Source organism: Coregonus lavaretus, assembly GCF_964263955.1.
Source record: "Coregonus lavaretus genome assembly, chromosome: 12".
NCBI lineage: Eukaryota > Metazoa > Chordata > Actinopteri > Salmoniformes > Salmonidae > Coregonus > Coregonus lavaretus.
In genome coordinates this window covers 14,605,547-14,631,252 of record NC_139999.1, presented here as the reverse complement: position 1 = coordinate 14,631,252, position 25,706 = coordinate 14,605,547, and the positions used below count along the sequence as shown (strand labels likewise).

Here is a 25,706-nt window from a genome sequence, read left to right as displayed (position 1 = left end):
TAATGATTGAAAGGAAAACTCTACACACTGCTACTCATGCAGCAGACCCTTAGGTCTTCATCAGGGTTGAAACGTTGTTATAAATAAATATCACCAGGGAGCATGAGCAGCAGTGTGCAGCGTTTTCCTTTCTGTTTTTCATGAATTTTGCTACAACTCCAGCACCTGCGGAAAGTACCTGGATGTGCCTATGTTCCTCAGCTTTTGTAAATATTAATGATTAACATTTTGTTATTTTTATATACGCATTTAAGCCTTAACTTTATTATAATTGTATCATCACATTTTATTTGTCCCATATTGATGCTTCTCTTATGCATTTTGATTTCATAGCATGGAATAATATACTGTAAATAAACTATATTAACTGTTAACCCCATTTCTATAGTAAATTATTATATTCAGTGGGGAGAACAAGTATTTGATACACTGCCGATTTTGCAGGTTTTCCTACTTACAAAGCATGTAGAGGTCTGTAATTTTTATCAAAGGTACACTTCAACTGTGAGAGACGGAATCTAAAACAAAAATCCAGAAAATCACATTGTATGATTTGTAAGTAATTAATTTGCATTTTATTGCATGACATAAGTATTTGATCACCTACCAATCAGTAAGAATTCCGGCTCTCACAGACCTGTTAGTTTTTCTTTTAGAAGCCCTCCTGTTCTCCACTCATTACCTGTATTAACTGCACCTGTTTGAACTCGTTACCTGTATCAAAGACACCTGTCCACACACTCAATGAAACAGACTCCAACCTCTCCACAATGGCCAAGACCAGAGAGCTGTGTAAGGACATCAGGGATAAAATTGTAGACCTGCACAAGGCTGGGATGGGCTACAGGACAATAGGCAAGCAGCTTGGTGAGAAGGCAACAGCTGTTGGCGCAATTATTAGAAAATGGAAGAAGTTCAAGATGACGGTCAATCACCCTCAGTCTGGGGCTCCATGCAAGATCTCACCTCGTGGGGCAGCAATGATCATGAGGAAGGTGAGGGATCAGCCCAGAACTACATGGCAGGACCTGGTCAATGACCTGAAGAGAGCTGGGACCACAGTCTCAAAGAAAACTATTAGTAACACACTACGCCGTCATGGATTAAAATCCTGCAGCGCACGCAAGGTCCCCCTGCTCAAGCTAGCGCATGCCAAGGCCAGTCTGAAGTTTGCCAATGACCATCTGGATGATCCAGAGGAGGAATGGGAGAAGGTCATGTGGTCTGATGAGACAAAAATATAGCTTTTTGGTCTAAACTCCACTCGCCGTGTTTGGAGGAAGAAGAAGGATGAGTACAACCCCAAGAACACCATCCCAACCGTGAAGCATGGAGGTGGAAACATCATTCTTTGGGGATGCTTTTCTGCAAAGGGGACAGGACGACTGCACCGTATTGAGGGGAGGATGGATGGGGCCATGTATCGCGAGATCTTGGCCAACAACCTCCTTCCCTCAGTAAGAGCATTGAAGATGGGTCGTGGCTGGGTCTTCCAGCATGACAACGACCCGAAACACACAGCCAGGGCAACTAAGGAGTGGCTCCGTAAGAAGCATCTCAAGGTCCTGGAGTGGCCTAGCCAGTCTCCAGACCTGAACCCAATAGAAAATCTTTGGAGGGAGCTGAAAGTCTGTATTGCCCAGCGACAGCCCCGAAACCTGAAGGATCTGGAGAAGGTCTGTATGGAGGAGTGGGCCAAAATCCCTGCTGCAGTGTGTGCAAACCTGGTCAAGACCTACAGGAAACGTATGATCTCTGTAATTGCAAACAAAGGTTTCTGTACCAAATATTAAGTTCTGCTTTTCTGATGTATCAAATACTTATGTCATGCAATAAAATGCAAATTAATTACTTAAAAATCATACAATGTGATTTTCTAGATTTTTGTTTCATGCTTTGTAAGTAGGAAAACCTGCAAAATTGGCAGTGTATCAAATACTTGTTCTCCCCACTGTAGGTCTATAACAAAAAAATCCTTTGTCCTGCAAGGTGGTACCATATACAAGGTTACATTGGCTGCATTACACACAGTCAAGACTAAGGGAGAATGGACTTTGTGTAAGAATGAGCAAAAAGTTAAAGTATGAAAATGTTCCAATAGTTTTGGATTCTTTTTATTGGCCAATATGTCCTTACATAATAATGTATAAATTAAACTTCAAACCAGTAAAGGCGCTTGTTTTTTTTCTTTTATCTTTTTTCTTGTTTTTTCTTGGGGGTAGATCAGCTTAATATTGCAGATAGATTGTTACTTCTATCAATGTAATTGTCTGCATCACTTCCAATCCCCCATGTTTTTTATATATATACTCCCCTTTATTACTTTTCAACCCCGCCATCCTTTCCCTACTTGGGGTAAATTAGTGAACAACAATGCCCAGGCCTCTACTTCCAGCCTATACTTACTATCTACACCTTATGGACACAGTCAATTTTACAATAATTCTATTTTATTAGTTTTTTTTGTTTTTGCTCCTGAACTTCTTCTACTCTCAACCTCTCCGATCATTTTCATGATGTCCATCCGGTTTTCTTCTATATGCCATATCTTTCTAACTGTGCTCTTTCCCAAAAGCTCCCAACATACAACCTATATACTTATTATGGACACAGTATGCTTACATTATTAGTTATCTTGTTATTATTTGTTGTTATTTGTTATTAGTCCCATCCTTCAACTCCATTCAAACCTCCCATCTATCTCTTAACACCATCCATATAGGATTTCTATTTGCCATACAGTGGGGAAAAAAAGTATTTAGTCAGCCACCAATTGTGCAAGTTCTCCCACTTAAAAAGATGCGAGTGGCCTGTAATTTTCATCATAGGTACACATCAACTATGACAGACAAAATGAGGAAAAAAAATCCAGAAAATCACATTGTAGGATTTTTAATGAATTTATTTGCAAATTATGGTGGAAAATAAGTATTTGGTCAATAACAAAAGTTTCTCAATACTTTGTTATATACCCTTTGTTGGCAATGACACAGGTCAAACGTTTTCTGTAAGTCTTCACAAGGTTTTCACACACTGTTGCTGGTATTTTGGCCCATTCCTCCATGCAGATCTCCTCTAGAGCAGTGATGTTTTGGGGCTGTCGCTGGGCAACATGGACTTTCAACTCCCTCCAAAGATTTTCTATGGGGTTGAGATCTGGAGACTGGCTAGGCCACTCCAGGACCTTGAAATGCTTCTTACGAAGCCACTCCTTCGTTGCCCGGGCGGTGTGTTTAGGATCATTGTCATGCTGAAAGACCCAGCCACGTTTCATCTTCAATGCCCTTGCTGATGGAAGGAGGTTTTCACTCAAAATCTCATGATACATGGCCCCATTCATTCTTTCCTTTACACGGATCAGTCGTCCTGGTCCCTTTGCAGAAAAACAGCCCCAAAGCATGATGTTTCCACCCCCATGCTTCACAGTAGGTATGGTGTACTTTGGATGCAACTCAGCATTCTTTGTCCTCCAAACACGACGAGTTGAGTTTTTACCAAAAAGTTCTATTTTGGTTTCATCTGACCATATGACATTCTCCCAATCCTCTTCTGGATCATCCAAATGCACTCTAGCTCTAGAAAAATTTAAATTCAATTCACGTGGGAACCCCAAACTGTTTAATGAGGCTTGGGCTCCATTCCGGTCTTACTTTAAACAGTCCATCCTCTGATAGCATTCCTATTAAAACCAAAATAAGTCTGTATTTGACCCCCCTGTGACTTAGGGGTTGGATGAGCATTTCTCTGTGTTTTTTTTCTGGGGTGGGGGTGGGGGGCATTAAGGTTGATGTGCTTATTGATTGTGACCTGCGGATGCCCTGTTCATCTCGCCCGGGCAGAGACTAAGGTGTGAGCTTGTTTTTCCCAGTTATTTTTATTTTTTTAATTCTGTTCACGCCTACATAAAATTATCAATATTCATTTTTTATTTTAAAGCATTGTAACTTTTTATTTTTGGTCCAGTGGATGATTGGTCTGTGGCCTTGACTGTCTGTGAGTGGTATTTGCTCTGTCCCTATACTATAGATTGCCCTTTAACCTTTTGTAGCCTTCTGCCTGGTGTGTTTAACTTGTCTAAAGTATGGTATCTTTAAAGTTATTTTTTTTATTTTTTTATATGTATTATTTGTATTTTTGTCTAGTTGAGTATATTATTTATATTGCTTTGTCTTGTCTGTGTGTGTGTAAAACTTAATAAACAGAGTTCTCAAATGCACTCTAGCAAACTTCAGATGGGCCTGGACATGTACTGGCTTAAGCAGGAGGACACGTCTGGCACTGCAGAATTTGAGTCCCTGGCGGTGTAGTGTGTTACTGATGGTAGGCTTTGTTACTTTGGTCCCAGCTCTCTGCAGGCCATTCACTAGGTCTCCCCGTGTGGTTCTGGGATTTTTGCTCACCGTTCTTGTGATCATTTTGACCCCACGGGGTGAGATCTTGCGTGGAGCCCCAGATCGAGGGAGATTATCAGTGGTCTTGTATGTCTTCCATTTCCTAATAATTGCTCCCACAGTTGATTTCTTCAAACCAAGCTGCTTACCTATTGCAGATTCAGTCTTCCCAGCCTGGTGCAGGTCTACAATTTTGTTTCTGGTGTCCTTTGACAGCTCTCTGGTCTTGGCCATAGTGGAGTTTGGAGTGTGACTGTTTGAGGTTGGGGACAGGTGTCTTTTATACTGATAACAAGTTCAAACAGGTGCCATTAATACAGGTAACGAGTGGAGGACAGAGGAGCCTCTTAAAGAAGAAGTTACAGGTCTGTGAGAGCCAGAAATCTTGCTTGTTTGTAGGTGACCAAATACTTATGTTCCACCATAATCTGCAAATAAATTCATTAAAAATCCTACAATGTGATTTTCTGGATTTTTTTTCCCTCAATTTGTCTGTCATAGTTGACGTGTACCTATGATGAAAATTACAGGCCTCTCTCATCTTTTTAATTGGGAGAACTTGCACAATTGGTGGCTGACTAAATACTTTTTTCCCCCACTGTATATATTTCAACCGTACTGTGATGTTTTACAAAAATTCTGAACCTTTCTATTCTCATTGCTTCTACAGATTGTGAATTAAAAATAAACATTTTTGCTAAAAGTATTATTATATTATTGATCGATTGAATATGACTTTTCTGATCACCCAGTAATGCTATCTGCAACGTTAGCTCCAGGTAAATATTGCAATCCTTTAGCCATTCCTGGACCTGTGTCCAAAAACAAGCTACAAATGGACAGAACCAAAACAAATGATCTAATAATTCTGTCTCTTCACAGCAAAAAAAGTATAGGCGCTTGTTATCAACTGTTGTTCCTTGGCAAACACTTATTTCAAATAGGCATATGATGTTGGAGATACCATACTTTTCAGTTACCTGTGGAAAGTATGAACTGCAGTTGGTTGGTTAAGGGCTTGTAAGTAGGCATTTCACTGTAATGTCTACACCTGTTGTATTCGGCGCATGTGGCAAATAACATTTGATTTGATTTGATCACCTCATACACTGAATCAAAAGATTCCCGAATGCCTTTTCATGCCCCAAACGGACTGGTATAAGACCATTCTATGACCTTTTGATACCAATAAGCATTTGAAATTGGTCTATGATACACACCTGGTGATGTTCAGCACCGCGCTTTGGTCTTTTTATATCTCACTGTAGTTTTGCATGTTGTTTATTTTCCATTTGTGCTTTCTATAGAACGTCATAATCTCGAAAGCTATCTCGCAAATCGACGTTTATTGTCATGAGTTTTGTCCTGGAGGCAGACCTGAGCGCTCTCCCCTATAGATAGGCCAGCTGCAAAGTCAAAATTGTTTATATTGTAAATGTTAATGAAAACAAAATAGCTTTTTAGTTTTTAATTTATTATTAGGGTTAGCACTGTGGTTAGGTTTAACATCTGATTGTATGACTTTGTGGCTGTGCCGGCTTGTGACCACTCTGCAGAGCTGCCCCCAGAACAAGATTCATGACGAAAAACGCAAACCGGTAAAAGCTGTTCAGGAAAAAACGACGTTGGGTTGATTCTCTACTTCCATGCTTTGGGTGTAAATAATTCTCCCCTCGCAATATACAGGAAACTACTCTTGAGATTAAGTGTTTCATAGACGCATCAACCAGCCAGGTGTGTTAACAAGCAAAGCAGGTAGGCGACAACATTTCCATTTACACCTTATTACATTGTTGCTGTTTTTAATTTGTGTAAACGCTCTCTAATTTATATTTGTTTTATATTAGTGTCTTACAGACAGTTTGCAGTCCATTGCATTGCATTTATTATTATCCCTACTGTATTTAGGATACTTTAGAATCACAGATGTATGATAAATGTTTTTTTACCCTAAATTCAAGGAATAATTAATTCTTTATGTTGAGCTGTTCATCATTGCCAGAATAACATTCGTTTGATATTCACATTAACATTGAAATTGTAATTCCTTCAGCATATTCGTTTCACTCAGTTTCACCATATGAAACAGAGTTCCTGGCTACACAATGAGGTATGGCTTCTGTGATAATGCAATGTCATCAACGTTAATAGACTCATTTTAAGATAAAGGAAATGACCAGTTATTTATATTCATTTATTTTGACTTGATTTAGAGTATTCAACAAAAACAAAACCCACCTTGACTGGAACCATGCTAATCCAAACTCATATTAGGCCTAAATGTTTGTTTTTTTAAATCCCTCCCATAACCCATGAACTAATTACATTGATCACAATAAATTAAAGGGTCACAATGTTGGGGTCAATGATTTCTTTGTCAGATCAGACTGTTGAAAAGAAAAAGAAAATGTCCTGGTCTTTTACATCCTTGGTCTTTTATGATGTGTTTTCAGGTGAAAAATGAGATTTGGGCCTTATAATGACAGTTATTGCATTGACTCTCTATTGCACCTTTTGACAGAATGTTCTTGTCTATTATCCAGCAGAGTATTGTTCAAGGGAAAGCGTGTATTAACATGTGCAGCATGTGCCTCTGTGCTGCTCTTCATAGGCTACTTCACACCTACAGCAGTAAGGTGTGTATTTTCTAAACAATTGCACCCTGATTCAGTGATTCAGAGGTTGGGGTAAATGTGAAAGTTGAATGCATTCAGTTGTGCAACTGACTAAGTATTTCCCTTTCCCCTGCTATTCCCCTACTCCAATTATTCACTTCTTATTGTGCAACATAAGTTTGGGAAGAAGGACCATAGGGCTGTTCTATATGAATTCAATCAGTTGAAACTATCCATACATTTAACCTAGAAACAGAAAGAGTAGTGTACGTTTTGACCCAGCATGTTGTTGTGTTGCAGGTACTTGGAGGGGTTAATCCCCATGAACCGATGTCCTCTAGCCCCTGGAGAGAAGCTGAAGCTGGGGAATAGTATAGATGCTTCCCTAGACCTTTGGTAGGAACCATTTTTATATAGATTATTGGCTGCACAATGACATGCTCAGAGCATGCTTTCACTTTTATTGTGTTCATTACTTTTATTTATATTGCGTTGGAGTCTGACAATGAAATCTAGAGATAGTTTTAATGGCTTTTTTATTGGTAAAAATATGGGGCTAAGCTCACTGCAGTTCCTCACCACAAATACTTCCTTCTATGAGGTCTCTTGTGGCCAAAATGCTGTGTTAGAATGGGCATTGCCATTGAGGGCTTCCACTATTTGAATGTAGTCAACTGGGCGGGACTTCCAACTTTATTGGCTGATCCCTCCTGGTGACCCTGTTGTCATGTCTTCAGGAGGGATCAACCAATCGTTAAGGAAATGGACTACTTCAAAATGGAGTTTTCCTCAATGGCGCTGCCCATGCTGTCACAGATGTTCCGGACTTCGTAGGGTAAGAGTTGAATACCCTGCTCTATCTTGTTAAGTGTGTGTGTTCAGGTGTGTTGGCCGCTCCCACTCATTGTTAATGAGTTCTTGTTTTCTTTGAAATGCGGTCTGTTTGAATAGACTAAAATGAACAGCTTTATTTGCATCGTTTTTTTTGCATGGTATCTAAAATCAAATCAAATCAAATCAAATTTTATTGGTCACATGCGCCGAATACAACAGGTGCAGACATTACAGTGAAATGCTTACTTACAGCCCTTAACCAACAGTGCATTTATTTTAAACAAAAAAAGTAAGAATAAAACAACAACAAAAAAAGTGTTGAGAAAAAAAAAGAGCAGAAGTAAAATAAAGTGACAGTAGGGAGGCTATATATACAGTAAAATAAAGTGACAGTAGGGAGGCTATATATACAGGGGGGTACCGTTGCATAGTCAATGTGCGGGGGCACCGGCTAGTTGAGGTAGTTGAGGTAATATGTACATGTGGGTAGAGTTAAAGTGACTATGCATAAATACTTAACAGAGTAGCAGCAGCGTAAAAAGGGTGGGGTGGGGGGGCAGTGCAAATAGTCCGGGTAGCCATGATTAGCTGTTCAGGAGTCTTATGGCTTGGGGGTAGAAGCTGTTGAGAAGTCTTTTGGACCTAGACTTGGCACTCCGGTACCGCTTGCCGTGCGGTAGCAGAGAGAACAGTCTATGACTAGGGTGGCTGGAGTCTTTGACAATTTTGAGGGCCTTCCTCTGACACCGCCTGGTATAGAGGTCCTGGATGGCAGGGAGCTTTGCCCCAGTGATGTACTGGGCCGTACGCACTACCCTCTGTAGTGCCTTGCGGTCAGAGGCCAAGCAGTTGCCATACCAGGCGGTGATGCAACCAGTCAGGATGCTCTCGATGGTGCAGCTGTAGAATTTTTTGAGGATCTGAGGACCCATGCCAAATCTTTTTAGTCTCCTGAGGGGGAATAGGCTTTGTCGTGCCCTCTTCACGACTGTCTTGGTGTGTTTGGACCATGATAGTTCGTTGGTGATGTGGACACCAAGGAACTTGAAGCTCTCAACCTGTTCCACTACAGCCCCGTCGATGAGAATGGGGGCGTGCTCAGTCCTCTTTTTTTTCCTGTAGTCCACAATCATCTCCTTTGTCTTGGTCACGTTGAGGGAGAGGTTGTTGTCCTGGCACCACACGGCCAGATCTCTGACCTCCTCCCTATAGGCTGTCTCATCGTTGTCGGTGATCAGGCCTACCACTGTTGTGTCGTCGGCAAACTTAATGATGGTGTTGGAGTCGTGCCTGGCCATGCAGTCATGGGTGAACAGAGAGTACAGGAGGGGACTGAGCACGCACCCCTGAGGGGCCCCCGTGTTGAGGATCAGTGTGGCAGATGTGTTGTTACCTACCCTTACCACCTGGGGGCGGCCCGTCAGGAAGTCCAGGATCCAGTTGCAGAGGGAGGTGTTTAGTCCCAGGATCCTTAGCTTAGTGATGAGCTTAGAGGGCACTATGGTGTTGAATGCAGAGCTGTAGTCAATGAATAGCATTCTCACGTAGGTGTTCCTCTTGTCCAGGTGGGAAAGGGCAGTGTGGAGTGCGATAGAGATTGCATCATCTGTGGATCTGTTGGGGCGGTATGCAAATTGGAGTGGGTCCAGGGTTTCTGGGATTATGCTGTTGATGTGAGCCATGACCAGTCTTTCAAAGCACTTCATGGCTACAGACGTCAGTGCTACGGGTCGGTAGTCATTTAGGCAGGTTATCTTAGAGTTCTTGGGCACGGGGACTATGGTGGTCTGCTTGAAACATGTTGGTATTACAGACTCAGTCAGGGACATGTTGAAAATGTCAGTGAAGACACTTGCCAGTTGGTCAGCACATGCTCGGAGTACACGTCCTGGTAATCCGTCTGGCCCTGCGGCCTTGTGAATGTTGACCTGCTTAAAAGTCTTACTCACATCGGCTACGGAGAGCGTGATCACATAGTCGTCCGGAACAGCTGGTGCTCTCATGCATGCTTCAGTGTTGCTTGCCTCGAAGCGAGCATAGAAGTGGTTTAGCTCGTCTGGTAGGCTTGTGTCACTGGGCAGCTCGCGGCTGTGCTTCCCTTTGTAGTCTGTAATAGTTTTCAAGCCCTGCCACATCCGACGAGCGTCAGAGCCAGTGTAGTATGATTCAATCTTAGACCTGTATTGACTCTTTGCCTGTTTGATGGTTTGTCGGAGGTCATAGCGGGATTTCTTATAAGCGTCCGGGTTAGAGTCCCGTTCCTTGAAAGCGGCAGCTCTACCCTTTAGCTCAGTGCGGATGTTTCCTGTAATCCATGGCTTCTGGTTGGGGTATGTACGTACGGTCACTGTGGGGACGACATCATCGATGCACTTATTGATGAAGCCAGTGACTGATGTGGTGTACTCCTCAATGCTGTCTGAAGAATCCCGGAACATGTTCCAGTCTGTGCTAGCAAAACAGTCCTGTAGCTTAGCATCTGCGTCATCTGACCACTTTTTTATTAGCCGAATCACTGGTGCTTCCTGCTTCAGTTTTTGCTTATAAGCAGGAATCAGGAGGATAGAGTTATGGTCAGATTTGCCAAATGGAGGGCGAGGGAGAGCTTTGTATGCGTCTCTGTGTGTGGAGTAAAGGTGGTCTAGAGTTTTTTCCCCTCTGGTTGCACATTTAACATGCTGGTAGAAATGAGTTCTATCTACATCCTGGTGGCGCAGTGGACTAATTCCATGGATAGAAAACGGAAGATTATAGGTTCGAATCTCACTAATGCTGTGTCACAAAAAAAAAAAATTAATGTGTTTGCTTGGTTAATGCCTAAGGAAATACATTTATCTGGCTGCATTTACACAAGAAGCCCAATTCTTATTTTGTTTTAACTAATTGGTCTTTTCACCAATAAGATCAGCTCTGAAAAATATCTGATGTGCAAAGATCTGATGTGATTGGTCAAAAGACCAATTAGTGAAAAAAATAAGAGAATCGGGCTACCTGTCTAAAAGCAGCCCATGTGTCTTATCTGTGCTTGGTTCAAAATAACTAACCCAAAATAAGCTAGCAATAGCTAGGTTTCCATCCAATTGGTGACAGATTTTCAATAGAATATTCTAGAATCCTCATAAAGAAAATATGATGTGCACACAAAATGTAATTTTTCGCATTAGTTTTCATGTACCGAATAAAAATTTAAAGTTCAATGTGTTTACATTGCATTTTCAACTCTACCGATAATCTTGTCACAAAACCTGTTGCATTAAAAAGCAAATGTGCCTACTCTGGTCTTGGCATGTGCAGTCTAGCCAACAGCTCGCAGATACAGTGTGGGTAGGCTAGTCTACATGATGAGATTATTATGGGTAAGCGCGAGAATATATATTTTTGTCAAATGGCAGTCAAGCATCAATCATCATGTCACCAGAATAAGACCCTCGATATTATTGGAAAGGAGCATCAAGATCACTGTGCACTTTCACCACCCTGTGATGTTTATCATAACTTATTCCATCTCTAGCCTAATAAACTGCACGCTTTCCCAAGTCGTAGTTGGAGTACCACACACCATACCATCGCGTGACTCCAAGTTTACTTCGATATGATGGTTATTATAACAATATTTGCTCATGAAGGTGTTTCACCGCCATTTCTCACATAATACATTTTACAGAAATAAATGGATCCAACCATGTCTAACAAACAAATTATCTGTCGGAATTGATACATTTGTACCGAAACTTCCTGTTTCCATCAAGATGTCTTGATTGTATTTATTTTTTCATCACAGCTGTCATGACTTTACACACATAAAAACTGTGGATGGAAACGTAGTTTATGTTATTAAGTCTTGAAACATTCCGTGAATGTTTTTATTTGTTGTATTTTACCCCCTTTTTCGATCTTCTCTCATTGCTGCAACTCCCCAACGGGTTCAGGAGGCGAAGGTTGAGTCATGCGTCCTCCAAAACATGACCCGCCAAACTGCGCTTCTTAACACCCACCCACTTAACCCAGAAGCACCAATGTGTCAGAGGAAACACGTTCAACTGACAACCGAAGTCAGCCTGCAGGCGCCCGGGCCTCCACAAGGAGTTGCTAGAGCGCGATGAGCCAAGTAAAGCCCCCCAAGCCAAACCCTCCCCTAACCCAGACAACGCTGGGCCAATTGTGCGCCGCCCTATGGAACTACAGATCATGACACAACCTGGGATCGAACCCGGGTCTGTAGTGACGCCTCGTGCACTGCGATGCAGTGCCTTAGACCGCTGCGCCACTCGGGAGGCCTTCAGTGAAAGTTTTAATAAAACCTCCCAGGAAAACATTCAAGGAACCAGAGTAAAACGTTCTCAGAACCTCCCTGCAACCTAAAAATGTACAGTACCAGTCAAATATTTGGACACACCTACTCATTCAAGGGTTTTTCTTTATTTTACTATTTTCTACATTGTAGAATAATAGTGAAGACATCAAAACTATGAAATAACACATATGGGATCATGTAGTAACCAAAAAAAGTGTTAAACAATTCAAAATATATTTTATGTTTGAAATTCTTCAAATAGCCACCCTTTGCCTTCATGACAGCTTTGCACACTCTTGGCATTCTCTCAACCAGCTTCACCTGAAATGCTTTTCCAACAGTCTTGAAGGAGTTCCCACATATGCTGAGCACTTGTTGGCTGCTTTTCCTTCACTCTGCGGTCCGACTCATCCCAAACCATCTCAATTGGGTTGAGGTCAGGGGATTGTGGAGGCCAGGTCATCTGATGCAGCACTCCATCACTCTCCTCCTTGGTAAAATAGCCCTTACACAGCCTGGAGATGTGTTGGGTCATTGTTCTGTTGAAAAACAAATTATAGTCCCACTAAGCCCAAACCAGATGGGATGGCGTATCGCTGCATAATGTTGTGGTAGCCATGCTGGTTAAGTGTGCTTTGAATTCTAAATAAATCACAGACAGTGTCACCAGAAAAGCACCCCCACACCATAACACCTCCTCCTCCATGCTTTACGGTGGAAAATACACATGTGGAGATCATCTGTTCACCCACACCGCGTCTCCAAAAATCAAAAATTTGGACTCCAGACCAAAGGACACATTTCCACCAGTGTAATGTCCATTGCTCGTGTTTCTTGGCCCAAGCAAGTCTCTTCTTATTATTGGTGTCCTTTAGTAGTGGTTTCTTTGCAGCAATTCAACCATGAAGGCCTGATTCACACAATCTCCTCTGAACAGTTGATGTTGAGATGTGTCTGTTACTTGAACTCTGTGAAGCATTTATTTGGGCTGCAATTTCTGAGGCTGGTAACTCTAATGAACTTATCCTCTGCGGCAGAGGTAACTCTGGGTCTTCCATTCCTGTGGCGGTCCTCATGAGAGCCAGTTTCATCATAGCGCTTGATGGTTTTTGCGACTGCACTTGAAGAGACTTTAAAAGTTATTGAAATGTTCCGTATTGACTGACCTTCATGTCTGTAATGATGGACTGTCATTTCTCTTTGCTTATTTGAGCTGTTCTTGCCATAATATGGACTTGGTCTTTTTTCCAAATAGGGCTACCTTGTCACAACACAACTGATTGGCTCAAACGCATTAAGAAGGAAAGAAATTCTATAAATTAACTTTTAATAAGGCACATCTGTTAATTGAAATGCATTCCCGGTGACTACCTCATGAAGCTGGTTGAGAGAATGCCAAGAGTGTGCAAAGCTGTCATCAAGGCAAAGGTGGCTACTTTGAAGGAACTCAAATATAAAATATATTTTGATTTGTTTAACACTTTTTGGGATACTACATGATTCCATTCACTGCTATTGTACATTGTAGAAAATAGTAAAAATAAAGAAAAACCCTTGAATGAGTAGGTGTGTCCAAACTTTTGACTGGTAGTGTATGTTCCCAGAACAGGCAAAATATTCACTTCCGTTCTCAGAACGTAAAAAAAAAAAAAAAACTTTTATCTGTCAAGAAACATATGGTTTCGTTCCCAGAACCAATTGGAAAAGAAAAACGTACGTTCCAACAACTTCCAAGGAACCAAATGTATTACCTGCGACGTATGTTTTTCAGACCCTATACACTGAGAATACAAAACATTAAGGACACCTGCTCTTTCCATGACATAGACTGACCAGGTGAAAGCTATGATCCCTTATTGATGTCACTTGTTAAATTCACTTCAATCACTGTAGATTGAGACAGGTTAAATAAGTATTTTTAAGCCTTGAGACAATTGAGACATGGATTGTGTATGTGTGCAATTAAGAGGGTGAATGGGCAAGACAAAATATTTAAGTGCCTTTGAATGGGGTATGGTAGTAGGTGCCAGGCGTGTCGATTTGTGTCAAGAACTGCATCGCTGCTGGGTTTTTCACGCTCAACAGTTTCCTGTGTGTATCAAGAATGGTCCACCACCCAAAAGACATCCAGCCAACTTTGGGAAGCATTGGAGTCAACATGGGCCAGCATCCTTGTAAAACACTTTCGACACCTTGTCGAGTCCATGCCCCGACGAATTGAGGCTGTTTTGAGGGCAAAAGGGGGGTGCAACTCAATATTAGGAAGGTGTTCCTAATGTTTGGTATACTCAGTGTATGTATGTAGCACAAGAGGAAGAATTAGCCAGCCAGCCAACAGTCAAATAAATGCTTCATGCTTTGTGTATACAAGTCCAGCATTATTCAAATGCACTAAAATGGGCTTTGAGCATTGACAGCATGTTAACCCATCTCTTCCACTCTCTCACTCTCTATAGAAAAAGGGGTTAACTACCCTTATTACCCTCTTATTCTATATAATTTCCTCCATTTTGTTTCCCTGAACTCTCTGATTTTATATACTACACACAGCTGTTGTTGTTTGTTCTGAAACCCAGAGCTCTCCCAGCTAGCACATTTGGTTTCTTAGAAGTTGTGTAAACCTAAATTTTTGCTGGGAACGAAGCCATACGTTTCCGAACTGGTAAAACTGAACATTTTGTAAATGTTCTGAGAACAGAAGTGAACATTTTTAGATTACAGAGAGGTTCTGGGAACATTTTACTATGGTTCCCTGAAAGTTTTCCTGGGAGGTTTTATTAACGTTCTGAGAACTAAAATTATAGATTATTTGAAGGTTTATGAATAACTTCCTTAACTTTCACTCAATGTTTCAGTAAGACTTTTAATAACACTGCTAGCTTAGTTTGGGTTAACTGTTTTGAACTCCAAGCACAGATAGGACACGTGGAAATTATTTTGCTTAGGTATTAATCATACAAACATATTTATGTTTTTGTGGCATGGCGTCAGTGAGATTCAAACCTATGATCTTCTGTTCCATGGAATTAGTCCACTGCGCCACCAGGATGGAGATGGCGAGCCATGTTTTTTAAAACTCATACAAAGCTGTTCATTTTAGTCTATTCAAACAGACCCCATTTCAAAGAAAACAAGCACTCATTAAGATCAGGTGTGACCAATTAGTTGGTGCGGAAAACACACAAGGCTAGAGAGTTTTGATGACACTGAGAACGGAATGTATGTGATTAAATAACATTCTTAGAACATACTTTGAACATTACTAATGTTTTCTTGTTTTTATGGAAAGTTCTCAATGTTCTGAGAACATTACATTAAATAGAACCATAAGTAAACCTGTAGGAAACGTAATGCTGAAGTATTGAAATTCCCACAGAAGAACCTTGTTTCTTAATGTTCTCTGAACTATTTGAAAACATTCCCAATGTCAAACCAGTTGGATAACGTTCTAGAACATTACCAAACATTAAATGAAATGTAACCATGTTTGAACTGTTAGTATTTCATTACTTTAACAGAACGTTTCCTAAGAAAATAACGTTATTTTGTCAAGTTCCTTAAATGTGATGAGAATGTTCCAAAGCCCAAAAACTATCCTGCACCATTCCCAGAACGTAGTGGGTAGGTTGTATGCAAAATAACCATAGGTCAACCACACTCTCACCAAGCTCTAAGAAACATGGTTCTCAGAACATTATGTGCTAGCTAGGCTCTTTGTTCGTACCAGGTCCAGAGGTGATGTTCAGACCTGCACTGACTGGGGAGCCCCTTTGATCTGGGATGGAATGTTTGACCCAGATCATTACGACCAGGAGCACAAGAGGAACCACTCCTCTGTCTCTCTCACTGTATTCGCTGTGGGCAGGTCGGTTTTTCATCTTCGTGACAACTATTTTCTTATGAAACACTTCTGTCACTTAAGCAACATATTTGGAGATTCTATTCTTAAACCTGAGGTTTTACTCCTTCCCATCCCAAGGTATCTAGATGCCTACCTGGAGGCATTCCTTCTCTCTGCTGAGCGTCACTTTATGGTGGCTTTACCTGTGACATACTATGTGTTCACGGACGTTCCCAAGAGGGTACCAGACATCCATCTTGGTCCTGGGCGGAGCCTGAAAGTTGTGAGGGTGCAGAGACACTCTCGCTGGCAGGACATCTCCATGATGCGTATGAGGTCCATCGCAGATGCCATTGAGTCAGAGATTCGTCACCACAGCAGCTACGTCTTCTGTTTTGATGTGGACCAGGTGTTTGTGGGTCGGTTCGGCTCAGAGGCTCTGGGAGACTGTGTGGCTCTGCTCCACGCCTACTACTACCACCGACCACAGTGCCTGTACACCTACGACCGCAATCCCAGGTCCAGGGCCTACATGGAGACTGGGGACTTCTACTATCATGCTGCCGTGTTTGGAGGCTCGTGGCAGACAGTGAAAAATATGACGGAGACCTGTTACCAGACCATCATGGAGGACAAGGAGAACCAGGTGGAGGCTCTATGGCATGACGAGAGTCACCTCAACAAGTACCTGTGGCTCCATAAGCCCAGCAGAGTGCTGTCTCCTGAGTACTGCTGGAGCAGTGACATTGGTTACCGTGATGACATGCATGTGACCCGCCTGCTCTGGGCAAAGAAGAAATATGACACACTCCGGTTTACAGATTGAGTAATCAGAACCTGTGTGCAAAAACCCCTGAAGCTTCAAACAGTGCAGAGCTGCGACAGTCTATTGACCGATATGAGTTACGCCCACACCTTGTGCAAGTCAATACAGTTTGTAAGTATAACATGATGGGCCATCAGACTATTGCAGCTGTGAAACCTTTGGGTTGCGTGTTGAAACAGGAATTTCCAAGTAGTTAGTTTCCTGGTTCTCATGTGTCACATACATATTCTACATTTTAGCACATGCTCTTATCCAGAGCGACTTACAGTAGTGAGTGCTTACATTTTTCATATTTTTTCGTACTGGTCCCCCGTGGGAATCTAACCCACAACCCTGGCGTTGCAAGTGCCATGCTCAACTAACTGAGCCACACCAGATAAGTGCAGTGACCTATGTAGGCAGGAACTAATGGGAAATCTATGCAAATGATTTAACATATTATTTTTTTGTATGATTTATATTTGTGGATTATGAAGTAAAAATGTGTTTTATAAAGTTGTGTGTGTGTGTGTGTATATATATATATATATATATATATATATATATATATATATATATATATATATAATAAAAAATCCTAAATAAAGAACTTGTCAAAAGGATCCACCCATAGCAACCCCACTCCAAAATAAGGGCTAGATTCGAGCCGTACCGCAGAAGATCCACCTTATTATGTTATTTACATTTTTAAAGGTAATTTCTGATTTAACCGTCATATGCAGCATTTACTGTGAATGCATTCCCTGCTAACGCGAGAACATTGCCTTTAAATTTAAATTGCGCTATAGTGCTACGGATTGAATCTAGGTCTCTGTTTCAACATGTCTCCAATGGAATTACTGGCCACTTCTCTTCGAATACCAACATTCTTAAAGGGGGTAAATAACACAAAAAAATAGATTTATAAAGAATAAGTCTCGTTCTTTCAACATAACATTGGTGATGATTGGTAGTTCTGCTGTCTGTAAAGAAATGGGCAGGCTGTAGGTTGATTCTGCTGCTATGATTGAATAGGCTGAGCTGTGCGCCGGATGATGTGGACGCTGGCAGCAGTCCTGTGTGGGCAGGATTGAAATCTAAACCCAAGCTAAGGAAAACTGTGACTTTCTTGGTTCTTTAAATCTCACATCTGTTTTTGGAAAATACTGATTTTATCACCAAAATTATCCTATTTACACTTTGTAGTCAATTTTGGCACTAGAGTAGATGTTTCCGACTAATATCAATGACACATAAGCCATTTTCAACCAGAGAAGTTTTTGTTTTTGGTTCAGCTCTCCTTTAAAGTCATTGGTCATGGTTTTCTAAGTCTAAATACTGCTCTACTAATTCTACTGTACTGGTTCTAGTTCCTCTCCTTGGTTTTAACTTAAATACTGACAATTTGAAAATATCACAAAAGCTGTATAATGACACACAATATAAACTTCCATAGAATGTTATACCACAATGCATAGAATTTATGTAATATAAAATTAAAACTATTAGTGCTGTCATGGCATTATTAATTGCAGCATTCCCTTGCTAAATTTGGCTGTCTCTGCCTGTCTGTCCTCACACCTCGTCACTGTCCGAGCTCAGTGAGTCTGAGAAGGTCAGCCCTGGTCAGAGGGTAGGTTGGGTTCAGATTGTCACACACCCCCGGCGATGAGGTCAGGTTCAGATAGCCCACCTCCACAGGCTACCTGGTCAGGGTGGAGAGGTGAGGGAAGAGCGTAGAGGTGGTGTCCTCTGTGTGACTGGCCTTGCTCCTCTGGATGTTGTCCAAAAGGTTTCTCATGTCAAATGATCAAGGCAGAAATCTGTTGATCACAGGAAACCTTGAGGGAATTAAAACCAAGACTGCATGTAAGATGCTCTGTGTAACATCAACATTCTAAGTGAAGTGTTTAAGGTATCCTTTCATAGCAATGGAGGTTGCAACACAAAACAAAAACGGAAACACAGTAACATCAGTACATTTTCTACTTGGTTTCTAGATGTGTAGGTGTTAGTAGTGAGTTCTCAACATGAGAACATGAGTCAAAATACCCCTTGCAAACTCACACCAGGCCCTGCACTTTAAACCACATCCTGCACCCCGAGCGAACATTCTCCAGTCACAACTTTATCTATATTCATACACGCACAATCCATTATTCTCTCTCTTTCTCTCTGTTATGTGCAATGTTTCAGGTCTTAGATTAAATCATACAACAAATTCAATATAGCAAGAATTCATGCAGTATAGGTCTGGGCTCTAAGGGATACTAATTGCGGAAACAGTTGTTTCTTGAATACCTTAACCAGTTTTCAGATCTCTAGCAACTACTTTTCAGGCTGCCTCAGAGTTTTGTCAGACGGTTTTAATAGCATTTAGCGATTTTTCGCAAATGAGAGTGGGAGAAGCTGCCTGCGCAACAGAAGTCACAGGAAATGTCACACCCAGGCAGAGAAGCACAAGGGGAGGGGGTGTGCGACAGAGGAGGAGAGGGAAACCACAGTGATCGCATGACCACTCACACTAAATTTGTTCACTACATACTTTAGTCTGAGACTGCCATCATTGAAGTCATCTGTGGTGACGAGGAGTACGAGAGGTGTTGTACAAAACAAAGTCATCATCGATTGGATCGTCTCTAACCATCAAAGCCAGTGCTGAATTTTCGAACTGCCGCTTTACCCACATGTGTTCTGGCTCTGGCCCAACCGATCGGTTTCTTGACGCTAGCTTTGTCAAGAGTGGCTCTTCATGTGGTTGCTAGCAAGCCGACAACATGCTGGTTAGTGCTAGCTATCAAAAGCCAATCCAATAAGGGCTGGAAGCTATAGTGAGCTTCGATTGGATAATCGTGCCACGATATCACCAACTACTTGCATAAAGTTCAGCTTTCTCCAACTTAAGTCCCGCCCTGCTCACACTCTGCGGGAGAGGCTATATGGACATGCCTGGTGCCCAAATTGATGACGTACACTACCGTTCAAAAGTTTTCTCACATGGAATTGCCTTCATTTCTCAGAACAACAATAGACTGACGAGTTTCAGAAGAAAGTTATTTGTTTCTGGCCATTTTGAGCCTGTAATCGAACCCACAATTGCTGATGCTCCAGATACTCAACTAGTCTCAAGAAGGCCAGTTTTATTGCTTCTTTAATCAGCACAACAGTTTTCAGCTGTGCTAACATAATTGCAAAAGGGTTTTCTAATGATCAATTAGCCTTTTAAAATGATAAACTTGGATTAGCAAACACAACGTGCCATAAACACGTATGGCTCATTAACATTTACGGACCAAATAATGATGATCCACACTTCAGGATATATATAAAATAAATGATCAACCCTGCAAGCAATTCAAGACAATATTATTATGGTGGGGGATTATAATACTGTTTTAAATAGCTCAATGGACCATAAAGGAAATCACACCACAAACAATCACCCACATGCTCTTAAGGAAATCGTGAATGTCATGGATACATTAGAACTAGTAGATATATGGAGGCTTAAATATCCTGATCTAGTGAGATATACATGGCGGAGACTCAATCAAGCTAGTCGTCTTGACTTCTTTCTTATCTCATTCTCGTTGGCACCAAAAGTTTAAAAAGTGTTGATAGGGGACAGAATGCGGTCGGACCATCATATAATTGGCATATACATTACTCTTACTGAATTTCCACCTGGGCGAGGGTATTGGAAATTTAATCAAAGCCAATTGGATGATAATTTATTTTTAACTAGGACAAAGGAATTTATAACTGACTTTTATTTGTAAACTACATGGCAATGTAAAAATCAAATGTTTTATTGATCCAATACATAATATAGTACATTTGTCATAATTTGGTTGTAATCCAGAGAGGTTAGAAAATGTATCTAGATCCTCTATGAGGCTGTGGAGTGATTCTAGTTGTGGATTAAAAATAAAAAGGTATAATCTTTGTAAATGATATAATTGGTAGGACTGGTGGAGTTATGTCGCACATGCAGCTAACAGAAACATATGGAAATGTCTGCTCTACCCAAAATTACAACCAAATAATTGCAGCCTTACCGCAAAAATGGAAGATGAAAGTGGAAGGAGGAGAAAGTAAGGAACTTTGTCTGTCGGCCTTGCACTTGTCTGTCGGCCTTGCATTAAAGAACATAATTGGTTAAGGAAAACTGTGATAAATTAAAAAGTATATCAGTTTCATTTAAGGACAAAAGGATTGACAGCCGTCCCAAATATACTATAATGGCGCCGGAGAAGATTGCTGCCGTTTTACAGCCCTCTAACCAATTGTACTATTATGTGTGTTTTTCCGCGTTATTTTTAATTTATTTTGTACATAATGTTTCTGCCATCGTCTCTTATAACCAAAAAGAGCTTCTGGATATCAGGACAGCGATTACTCACCTCGTATTGGACGAAGATTTTTTCTTCGCGGGAAGGATATCCTACAGACACCCGATAAGGCCCAAATCCCCGTCATTCGCATGAGGAAGAGACGGAGATATCGTGGAAGTAGGTCGGGGTGCCTTGTAAGGATCCAACGGCGAGCGAGTAAACTGCCTCTCCCATCAATCCTATTAGCCAATCTTCAATCATTTGAGAATAAATGGGATGACCTAAGATTACGGTTATCCTACCAACGGGACATTAAAAACTGTAATATCTTATGTTTCACCGAGTCGTGGCTGAACGACGACATGGAAAACATACAGCTAGCGGGCTATACGCTACATCGGCAGAATAGAACGGCTGACTCCGGTAAGACAAGGGGTGGCGGTCTGTGTATATTTGTAAACAACAGCTGGTGCACAAAATCAAATACTAAGGAAGTCTCAAGGTTTTGCTTGCCTGAGGTAGAGTATCTTATGATAAGCTGTAGACCACACTATTTACCAAGAGAGTTTTCATCTATATTTTTCATAGCTGTCTATTTACCACCACAAACCAATGCTGGCATTAAGATTTCACTGAATGAGCTGTATAAGGCCATAAGTCAACAGGAAAACGCTCATCCAGAGGCAGCGCTCCTAGTGGCCGGGGACTTTAATGCAGGGAATTTTTGTTTTGTTTTTGTTTAAATCTGTTCTACCTAATTTCTACCAGCATGTTAAATGTGCAACCAGAGGGAAAAAAACTCTAGACCACCTTTACTCCACACACAGAGATGCATACAAAGCTCTCCCTCGCCCTCCATTTGGCAAATCTGACCATAACTCTATCCTCCTGATTCCTGCTTATAAGCAAAAACTAAAGCAGGAAGCACCAGTGACTCGGTTAATAAAAAAGTGGTCAGATGACGCAGATTTTAAGCTACAGGACTGTTTTGCTAGCACAGACTGGAACTTGTTCCGGGATTCTTCAGATAGCATTGAGGAGTGCACCACATCAGTCACTGGCTTCATCAATAAGTGCATCGATGATGTCGTCCCCACAGTGACCGTACGTACATACCCCAACCAGAAGCCATGGATTACAGGAAACATCCTCATTGAGCTAAAGGGTAGAGCTGCCGCTTTCAAGGAGCGGGTCTCTATAAGGACGCTTATAAGAAATCCCGCTATGCCCTCCAACAAACCATCAAACAGGCAAAGAGTCAATACAGGACTAAGATTGAATCGTACTACACACAGAGGACTGAGCACGCCCCCATTCTCATCGACGGGGCTGTAGTGGAACAGGTTGAGAGCTTCAAGTTCCTTGGTGTCCACATCACCAATGAACTATCATGGTCCAAACACACCAAGACAGTCGTGAAGAGGGCACGACAAAGCCTATTCCCCCTCAGGAGACTGAACAGATTTGGCATGGGTCCTCAGATCCTCAAAAAATTATACAGCTGCACCATCGAGAGCATCCTGACTGGTTGCATCACCGCCTGGTATGGCAACTGCTTGGCCTCCGACCGCAAGGCACTACAGAGGGTAGTGCTTACGGCCCAGTACATCACTGGGGCCAAGCTTCCTGCCATCCAGGATCTCTATACCAGGCGGTGTCAGAGGAAGGCCCTCAAAATTGTCAAAGACTCCAGCCACCCTAGTCATAGACTGTTCTCTCTGCTACCGCACGGCAAGCGGTACCGGAGTGCCAAGTCTAGGTCCAAAAGACATCTCAACAGCTTCTACCCCCAAGCCATAAGACTCCTGAACAGCTAATCATGGCTACTCAGACTATTTGCACTGCCCCCCACCCCCACCCCCCACCCCATATTTTTACGCTGCTGCTACTCTGTTAATTATTTATGCATAGTCACTTTAACTCTACCCACATGTACATATTACTTCAACTACCTCAACTAGCCGGTGCCCCCGCACATTGACTCTGCACCGGTACCCCCCTGTATATATAGCCTCCCTACTGTTATTTTATTTTACTTCTGCTCTTTTTTGCACTTTTTTGTTGTTATTTTATTTTTATTTTTATTTTTAAAAATAAATGCACTGTTGGTTAAGGGCTGTAAGTAAGCATTTCACTGTAATGTCTGCACCTGTTGTATTCGGCGCATGTGGCCAATAACATTTGATTTGATTTGATTAGATTTTTATAGATTGCAAAATAGTTGGGAAGAGATTTCTGACGTACCGATCCCATGGCATAGTGTTTATGAACTGGTACGCAAAACGACATCAGATTCAAAACTTAGAATCTTTCAATTTAAATTATTATATAAAATTCTTGCTACCAATAGAATGTTATTTATATGGGGGATACAATCTTCCCAGCTCTGCAGATTTTGCAGGAAAGAGACAGAATCATTAGATCATTTGTTTTGGTACTGTCCATTTGTAGCTTGTTTTTGGACACAGGTCCAGGAATGGCTAAAGGATTGCAATATTTACCTGGAGCTAACCCTGCAGATAGCACTACTGGGTGATCTGAAAAGTCATAGTCAATCGATCAATAACATAATAATACTATTGGCAAAAATGTTTATTTTCAATTCACAATCTGTAGAAACAATGAGAATAGAAAGGTTCAGAACTTTTGTAAGACATCACAGTACAGTTGAAATATATATGTCAAATAGAAATCCTATATGGATGGTGTTAAAAGATAGATGGGAGGTGTTGAATGGAATTGAAGGATGGGACTAATAACAACTAACAACAAACAATAACAAGATAACTAATAATGTAGGCACGCTGTGTCCATAATAAGTGTATGGGTTGTAGGTTGGGAACTTTTGTGAAGGAGCACAGTTAGAAAGATATGGCATATAGAAGCAAACCGGATGGACATCATGAAAATGATCGGAGAGGTTGAGAGTAGAAGAAGTTCAGGAGAAAGAACAAACAAAATGTAATTATTGTAAAATTGACTGTGTCCATAAAATGTAGATAGTGGGTAGGGGCTGGAAGTAGAGGCCTAGGCGTTGTTGTTCACTAGTTTACTCCAAGTGGGGAAAGGGTGGCGGGGTTGGAAAGTAATAAAGGGGAATATATATATATTTTTAAAGGATGTGTATGTATGTATGTGTGTGTATGTATATATATATATATAAAACATGGGGGATTGGAAGATACAATCTATCTGCAATATTAAGCTGATCTACCCCCCCCCCCCCCCCAAAAAAAAACAACGCAACATGCTATTGGTACGTACACAGGACTGTTGGTTGCTGATAATGGGCCTCTGTACGCCTATGTAGATATTCCATTCCAAAATCAGCCGTTTCCAGCTACAATAGCCATTTACAACATTAACAATGTCTACACTGTGTTTCTGATCAATTTGATGTTATTTTAATGGACAAAAAAATTGCTTTTCTTTTGAAAAAAATGACATTTCTAAGTGACCCCAAACTTTTTGTCACACCCTGGCTCTGGGGACTCTATATGTTGAGCCAGGGTGTGTAGTTTCTATGTGTTTTGTTCTATGTTCACAGTCTAGTTCTTGTATTTCTATGTTGGCCAGAGTGGTTCCCAATCAGAGGCAACGAGTGTCAGCTGTTGCTGGTTGTCTCTGATTGGGAGCCATATTTAAACAGTCTGTTTTCCCTTAGTGTTTGTGGGATCTTGTTCCTTTCGGTGTGTTCCGTGTTTGTTCTGTTTAACATAGGACGTCACGTTTCGTTTGTTGTTTTGTTGTTTGTGCATTCATTAAAATAAAGAAGTATGTTCGTTCATCACGCTGCGCCTTGGTCTACTCCCTTCGACGATCGTGACAGAAGATCCCACCATACCAGGACCAAGCAGCGTGTCCAGGAGCAGGCAGCCTGGACATGGGAGGAAGCGCCGGGAAAGGAGCTGGAGAGGTTGGCGATGGCCCAGGTGGACAAAGTGTGGTCCTGGGAGGACATGCTCGGGGGAAAAGGGCCATGGGCTAAGATTAAGGCCCTGGCGAGAGAGGAGCAACGGCGTCAACAGTGTCGTCGTCTGACGGACGAGAGGCAACCCCAAAAAATGTTTAGGGGGGGGGCACACGGCATGGGCGACTGGGCAGTAGGAGGCTGCCACAGGGCGAATTGGGAGGTTGGCAGAGGAGGCCGCCAGGTTACGGGGGCCACTGGTCAAAGAGGGGAAGGAAGATGTAGAGGCACGGCGAGAGGTACTGGGGTGTGTTACCAGTCCGGTCCGGCCCGTTCCAGATCCCTGCGTAGGGCCAGTGGTGTGTGTCCCCAGTACGGTCCGGTCTGTTCCTGATCCCCGCACCAAGGTAATGGTGCGCGTCGCCAGCCCGGCCCGTTCCTGCTCCTCGCACCAAGCCTACGGTGCGCGTCGCCAGCCCGGCTCGGCCTGTTCCTGCTCCTCGCACCAAGCCTACGGTGCGCGTCGCCAGCCCGGCTCGGTCTGTTCCTGCTCCTCGCACCAATTCTACGGTGCGCGTCGCCAGCCCGGCCTGTTCCTGCTCCCCGCACCAAGCCTACGGTGCGCGTCGCCAGCCCAGCCCGGCCTGTTCCTGCTCCCCGCACAAAGCTAACGGTGCGCGTC

At 42.0% G+C, this 25,706-nt stretch overlaps 1 protein-coding gene across 1 annotated transcript; it reads left to right on the top strand.

The window, feature by feature from the left end:
• The first annotated feature begins 6,066 nt into the window (after positions 1-6,066).
• Positions 6,067-17,293, top strand: LOC311138700 (alpha-1,3-galactosyltransferase 2-like). The gene is made up of 6 exons (XM_084173489.1): positions 6,067-6,146; positions 6,445-6,501; positions 6,935-7,027; positions 7,307-7,402; positions 15,862-15,999; positions 16,114-17,293. Exons 2-6 carry the CDS (start codon positions 6,497-6,499, stop codon positions 16,799-16,801), a joined length of 1,020 nt encoding a protein of 339 aa, XP_084029615.1. The 5' UTR covers positions 6,067-6,146; positions 6,445-6,496; the 3' UTR covers positions 16,802-17,293.
• The last annotated feature ends 8,413 nt before the right edge of the window (positions 17,294-25,706 follow it).

Excerpts from the sequence above, each read along its gene's own strand:
- LOC311138700 (XM_084173489.1), top strand. Across the intron at positions 7,028-7,306 it reads TTCACACCTACAGCAGTAAG|GTACTTGGAGGGGTTAATCC; the intron begins GTGTGTATTTTC and ends GTTGTGTTGCAG. Across the intron at positions 7,403-15,861 it reads GATGCTTCCCTAGACCTTTG|GTCCAGAGGTGATGTTCAGA; the intron begins GTAGGAACCATT and ends TGTTCGTACCAG.